We start from the raw sequence: 7,117 nt of genomic DNA on the forward strand, positions 1-7,117 counted from the left end.
ATGTGCCTGTGTTCTGCTAGAGCCTCACACTTCATACTGATGCTTTGCCATCCTCTACAAAGTTTAATTGTGAATATAGTATAGAATCATAAAGGTTGGAAAAGACTTCTAAGCTCATCCAGTCCAACCATCAGCCCATTCCCATCATGCCAAATGAACCATGTCCCCGAGTGCCACATCTACATGTTTTTTTGAACCCCTCCAGAGATGGAGACTCCACCCCTCTTTCAATAAAGGAATTTTTCCTCTTGCCCAATTTAAACCTCCACTGGTGCAACCTGAGGCCATTTCTTCTCATCCTATCGCTTGTTACTTGGGAGAAGAGACCAGCACCCACCTCACTACAAGCTGCTTTCAGGGAGCTGTAGAAATCAGTAAGGTTGTCCCTCAGCCTCCTCTTCTCCAAACTAAACAATCCCAGGTCCTTCAGCCTCTCCTTTTAAGATCTGTGCTCCAGATTCTTCACCAGTTTTGTGATATCTGGATGTCACGATGTTCTGATATATCTAGATGTTCTGATGTTTGCTTCTCTATTGTCCTTGACCTGAAGCTGTTTGACGTAACCCCATGACAGCACTGGTGCTACACTGAGGTGACTTTGGCCCATCAGCCTGAACTTACCATGTAGAGACTCTTGTGATTTTGAGCTGGTTTTAGTGATAACCTTCCAGAGATATTTTTTTCTTAAAGTAGTTAAGTCTTTATAAATCAAAACCACCTTAAAGCTTCTAAGTAGGAACTAAGCCGAACATGATGAATAGCTTAAAAACTCAGCACGGCATGAAAACAGGCTTTAAATCTAACGCGTGTTCACTAAGCATCCAGAGCAGAGAAGTGGGAAGCAACCCAGAGTTGCATGAAGGACCACACAGTGGGAAAGCTATGAGAAATGTCCATTCACACCTGCATCGAGGTGCCTGGAGCCAGCACCAGGTGTCTGCCCTGAACAGCCCTTACAGGAATAGACAAAGCATTGTTTAAAGTCCCTGAAGTGAGCAGCACTGAAGCCTGAATCCGTTTGCTGGTGTTGTCCCAGTACAGCGCACACACAATTTATCAGGTGGCTGGGTAAGTGGCTTTAGTGTAACTGATACAGTTTTTGATCTACTAATAACACATAAAAGGAGTATGAAGTGCTCCAGTGGGAGCTGGTTATGGACTCCAGAGAGCACACACAGCTACTAAGGTGTTAAAGGGGCAGATCCTGGGGCGTTGCTTTTACTTGGCCCTCAGAGTTTCAATAGGGCTGATAAAAGATGAATAATCCTGGATTTGGCCTAAGAAACAGACTTTCTGACCCTGACACTTTGGATGTCCATGATATTCCATCTAGAATTTGAAAGTAAGTTCCAGAGGGATCTCAACGCCCACCAAAGCCAACCTGAACCATCTGATGAGTCCAGACTAGACCTTCTATAGGCAGTAAAAGCATCTGAAACCCTCATGAAAAAGTCAAAGGTTTCTTTGTCAAGGCCACGCTTGGGATCCTCTTCTCATATCCCAGTTGTAAACCAAGAATACCCTGGAAATGCCTGATAGAAACCTGCTGGAGTTGGAAATTTTGGATATGGAGGGACTGGAGGTTTGGGTGGAATGACACTTGGTAGATGATTCTCTACGGCCTCTGGGTGTTGGGAAAAAGGAGGCACAAGCACTTATGATACCTTCTACCATGAACAGTTTCCAGTCCTTCAGCTGTCATATCACATGAGCCTGTAGCGTCTCCAGGGACTGGATGCACAAGAAACCTCTCTGGTTTCAGCTCTTGTGGACAACATTTTTGATGCTCGAGAAATGCTTTCAACTTGGCTGCTGGGCAGACTGAAAGGTTGTAAGCTCCATTCGGTCTGAAATTTTCCAGAGTACATTTCTCAGGCGAGCAAAGCATGAAAGGGCTTTCAGTGCTGGAACAAACTTCAGACACATTCTGTTGCTAGAGGCAGAAGTTGTGTTTATTTTGTAGTTTCCCTGCTTACCCTCCGCTCTCTTTGGTGTTCTTGCTAGTAATCCAAATCAGCTTATTTGAGGAGACTGAATGGGATAAACAAAGCAGGCAGCGCTGCCTATCACTTGCTTCCTTTCTTATCAGAAAAAAACCTCATCATATCCATCCGCTTGCTGGAAAAAAGCAACTCTTGTTATTCCAGTGAAGTGCTCCCTGCTAAAATTGCCTCCAGGTTTAAGAGCAGACACCGGATCGAATGGAGGTGGCAAGAGGTGAAGAATCTCAGCCCATTGCACAGCTTCTCTTTGCCCTCCATCAGCACTACCAGCCAACCCAGCTTGCAGACCAGCCTCTCTTCAGAGACAGGGGAAATAATGTCACAGGTACGGCTTGAATACACCAAACTCATCTGGAGATGGTCTAGGATCAGCCAGAGAAGGGGCCATTCCTCATCTTCAGCCTGAGGAACATCAAGCTAGCAGCAGGGCTTCCCGTCGGGGTCTCCTGGTGCAGCTGGTGAGGGGGCTGGAGAGCAGGTCTTACGAGGAGCGGCTGAGAGAGCTGGGGTTGTTTAGCCTGGAGAAGAGGAGGCTGAGGGGAGACCTCATTGCTCTCTACAACTACCTGAAAGGAGGTTGTAGAGAGGAGGGAGCTGGGCTCTTCTCCCAAGTGACAGGGGACAGGACAAGAGGGAATGGCCTCAAGCTCCGCCAGGGGAGGTTTAGGCTGGACATTAGGAAAAAATTCTTCACAGAAAGGGTCATTGGGCACTGGAACAGGCTGCCCAGGGAGGTGGTTGAGTCACCTTCCCTGGAGGGGTTTAAGGCACGGGTGGACGAGGTGCTGAGGGACATGGTTTAGTGTTTGATAGGAATGGTTGGACTCGATGATCCGGTGGGTCTCTTCCAACCTGGTTATTCTATGATTCTGCTGTTCTTGTTCTTCTCGAACATGAGCGGGGAAATGCCCTGGAAAACTAACAAACTGACTCACCAGTCACCTTCCCCCCTCGTCCCAGGTGTGGCGTGAATAAAGATCCTGGAGCCAAACCCGACTCTGAGGTATGAGCAGAGGGCTCAACCTTTCTGCCTGCACGTGCCATTTTGTTCACTGGGAAGATCTGTTTGATGATGTGAGGAACCCCTGCTCACCCACCAGGACAGCTGATCCTGCAGGTTCAACATGGGGAAACGCTGTCGGAACATCTGTTATGGATGGCAAATTTCTGATCCTGAGCTCCTCCTGCAACCACAGCCTTGCTCTTCCCCTACTACTTCTGGCTTCACACCAGCTTTGGAAGAAAACATAATTAACTGCTGCTTTTGTTGTCCCTGCTGTTCTTCCGTGGGCTGTAACCACTCATGGGTTCAAAGGAAGCTCTGCGCAGGAGAGCTCATGTTTTATTCAAACCAGTAAGGCTATTCCTAATTGTATTCCAGAAGAATAACATGGAGCAACCCAGAACTCCATTAGTGCAGTGGAGACTGCACATTGCTAACGTAAGTGTAAAAAAGCCCCAACATATTACAGGAATGTTCTAATTAACCCCAGGCTGATCATTATAAACCCAGGAATACAGGAATAAGGCAAAGCTCTGTAATTAAAACAGGTATACTAAGCAAGTAAGAGAGCCTGGGGTTTCTAAAATCAATTTACTTATAGAAAAAAAGTTTTAGACTTGCCAAGTTTTTAGTCCATGCATTTTTTCCCTATGGCTGTAAGGGAGCTGGTGTCAAAAACACCCAGATCTTCCTAATATCTGCTTATTAACACACGCTGCACAAATAAGCAGCTGTGGGAAACGGTATTAAAATGTAAACCAAGAGAAGTTTGCAGGAGGCATTTGCATGCCCTTGCAATTCAGAAGTTGCTGGTGAACTTCTGGCCAGCTTCTTCCACTAGGATTTCAACTTTCTAAACAAGATTTTTGGGCTGGATTCTCCTTGTTTGGCCAATTTCTACCTCACTCTAATGGTGTCAGGAGCAGAGCTGAGCTGCTGTGTCCTTTCACCACCCATTCTGGAGAGTCTCAACTGCAAGCACTGGGACGTATTGGCCATCGCAAGGTCTACATCAGTGTACGCTTGATTTGACGGAGGTGACACTAGTGAACAGATTGCTACTGAAAACCAAAAGACCTCTGCCCTAACATTCATACCCGACTCCATAACCTGGTGTGGTTGTCAGAGGCAAAACCAAATGAGACTTATGAGGGTTTGCCTTGGAATAAGCCCAGCAGCTTTCACAAGATGTTATGAAAACCAGCCAGGACATCTACAGAGCTGGCTCTCTGGGGTTTTCTTGCTTTCACCGCGAAGAGCATATTTATGAGGTTTTGTTACTGACCCTGCCATCACGATGAAGAAGTCCAGGCGATTCCACGTATCTCCAAGGTAACACTTCTGCCCGAAGATCCCCAGAGCCACCATCTTGATGACCATTTCCACCGCAAAGAAAGCGAAAATGAAGTCGTCAAATGCCTGGAGACCAGTAAAAGATTATTACAGTCAGTTCTACTGTGCTTTCTTATCAGGGAAAGGGAAAGCAGAGACATGACCTACCCAGCTCAGAAATAAAACCTGCATTCCCTGATGGGTGATGGCAACCCCTGAGCACAGCTCCTGGGTCAGCCCACTGCGTGGGAGGCATCGGCAGCTTCTATTAATCTACTGGCAAAGATATAAGGACATCGCTGTTGTAAAGGCTGAATATGTTTCTTGGCATTTAAACCCTCTGCATTCAACAGCAGCTTGCGGTTGGGGCCAGGAGGTCTCAGCAACTTGTTGTGGAAGCCGCATATCCAGACTGGGCAGCTCATATCTCCTAGATGGAATTTGTCCCATCTAATACAGGAGGACGTGCTTCACCTCTGATGCTTTCATGGACTCCTGAAGGGACCAGATTCCTACTGACAGTAGTCCCTGCCTAGGTTGATGTAATGCATTCGAAACAAGGAAAGTTGGTTCCAAGCCCGAGAACCGAGTTGCTGCAGGAAGCCCAGCTTCAAGGCACAGCCCACACACCAGATGCCGCCGGGATGTGCTTCCAAAACGAATCCTGTGGGCATATGGCAGTGAGGGGATTGCCAGGACACAGTGAGGGATGAAGCAACAAGTGTGATGCTCCACTAAGCCTGGGGTGGCCCACACGGGTCTGTGAACTTCACACCTGTATTCATTCCCAAAAGGTCAGCTATCCTGGCGCTTGGGAAGGCTGCACTTCAGCTGATGGGTTCTGCTGTGGAGCACAGCAGGCAGGGGCCTGACCTGTGCTTTCTTGTTCATGAAGAAGGGAATGAAATGGCAAAGTCACTGGTGCCATACTGCACAGACCAAGAGATGCCAGCAGCGAGCTGGCTGGGGTGGAACCGACTTACTGCGAGCAAGTGGTTCCCTGTGGCACTGGCCAGGCTGTAATTAAAAAGTGTTCGACACCTCCAGAGGAAACTGGATGCCCAGTTTTGAGCGCCCCTACCATTACTGCTTGTGAAGAGAAAGGATCTTGCTGGGCTAATCCAAATAAATCAACCTTTAGGTCTCGCCTAGGGCCATGGCAGGAGGTCTCCTCAGAGGACAGACTTAGCATGCTGAAGTGTGGCTTATTGGGAAAATCATCCCTATAGGAAGAACTTGCCTGGATAGATCCTGGAGTAAATGGGTAAGATGGGGTCCCAACCCCAGGACGGCCACCCTCCTGCAACCCACACGTCCCAGGCAAGGTGGGAAGCACGGGATCCTTACCTCCAGGATGGTGCAGCGCTCCGACTGGCATTCCACGTCCTCACAGGGCTGGAACATGCCCAAGGTGACACAGTTCAGGAGGATGACCAGCATGCTGACGTGCTCAAACCAGGTAAGAGGAGCGTGTTAAGGAGAGCACACACTTCAGTGGCCATCAGGAGGGGAGAACCTGAAGCACCGCACTATTTCCACAAGAAAAAGCCTTCACTCCTCATGCAAGCATGAAAGAAAACATGGCCAAACATCCCAGATTTGCTAAGGTTTGAAGTTTTTGGCAACTGAGGAGAGGGCCTTGGAAAGGGTTGTCCTGTTGAGAGGTATAAAGGATGCTTTTCATTTCCTATACAGCAGCAAAGTCAGAAAAGGGTCCAGGAAAGCTGGGGAGGAGCTCTTGACCAGGCAGTGCAGGGACAGAATGACGGGGAACAGTTTTCAGCTGAAAGAGGGGAGATTGAGATGAAATTTTAGGAAGAAATGTTTTCCTGTGAGGGTGAGGAGGCCTTGGCCCAGGTTGCCCAGAGCAGTGGTGGCTGCCCCATCCCTGGAGGGGTTCAAGGCCAGGCTGGATGGGGCTTGGAGCCCCTGATCCAGTGGGAGGTGTCCCTGCCCATGGCAGGGGGTGGAACTGGATGGGCTTTGAGGTTCCTTTCTACAACTCTGTGATATAGGATGTAAACCAGGACCCAGCGTGCACAGCACAGGCTTCAGAAGGGAAGGGCTCAAGGCTGGATGTCTCCAGTCACCAAGAAAAAAAGACAATATTCTCATAAGGAACCCACTAGTGCTCAACTGCACTAAAATTAATAGTTTGAAAGTAATAAGTGGTGCTTTGCATCAGAGCAAAACAGGCTCAGAGCTTATGGTTCCTGCTCCTGGTGTGACTATTAAAAATAATAAAAACAGATTCGGGGGAACGAAACAGGAGTTTCACAAATCAAGCATGAATGAGAGAACTGTTCTTACAGAAATAATTGGAACCATCTGTGTATAAATACACCTTTATGCTTTCAAACACACAACCATACGTGGGCAAGGGGTCAAGGAGAAAGAAGCACACAGTCATTGTCTTACTTCTGCTAACAACGGTTCTCTTGCTCTGGAAACCTGAACAAAAATACCTACCATATTTATCCCTGCTGCCCTTAGAAGTATTTTGTCTAGTATTGTAGCAGTTCACCATAAGATTTATCACAGCATAAGATTAGCCAAGCGCAAGGCTGCAGTCTGAAACTATTGCTTGCATGCTCACTTTAATCCAGATAAAAAGAAAAAGGAGAAATCAGTGGGGTCAGGACCTGCAGCTTCCCCAAAACCTGAACCCAACCCATTTCTTGTTATAGGAAGAGACTTAATTTGAAAATTCAGAGCTAGGAACACCTTGGAGCTCAGGCTTGGGATCAAACACGTTAGACTTGGGATCTCACTTGTCTAA

General features: G+C 47.6%; 1 protein-coding gene across 5 annotated transcripts in view; it reads right to left on the reverse strand.

Annotated features, from left to right (window-relative positions):
* The window catches only part of CACNA1H (calcium voltage-gated channel subunit alpha1 H), a 121,727-nt gene extending 115,935 nt beyond the window's left edge, over window positions 1-5,792 (reverse strand). For all 5 annotated transcript variants that reach the window (XM_069869945.1, XM_069869947.1, XM_069869944.1 and 2 more), the window contains exons 1-2: window positions 5,686-5,792; window positions 4,292-4,425 (exon numbers count right to left, since the gene is read on the reverse strand). In XM_069869945.1, the coding sequence (XP_069726046.1) occupies window positions 4,292-4,425; window positions 5,686-5,778 (227 nt within the window). In that variant the 5' untranslated portion in view covers window positions 5,779-5,792. The remainder of the gene's footprint in view (window positions 1-4,291; window positions 4,426-5,685) is intronic.
* Window positions 5,793-7,117: the final 1,325 nt, after the last annotated feature.

Source organism: Phaenicophaeus curvirostris, chromosome 16, assembly GCF_032191515.1.
Source record: "Phaenicophaeus curvirostris isolate KB17595 chromosome 16, BPBGC_Pcur_1.0, whole genome shotgun sequence".
Classification (NCBI taxonomy): Eukaryota; Metazoa; Chordata; class Aves; order Cuculiformes; family Cuculidae; genus Phaenicophaeus; species Phaenicophaeus curvirostris.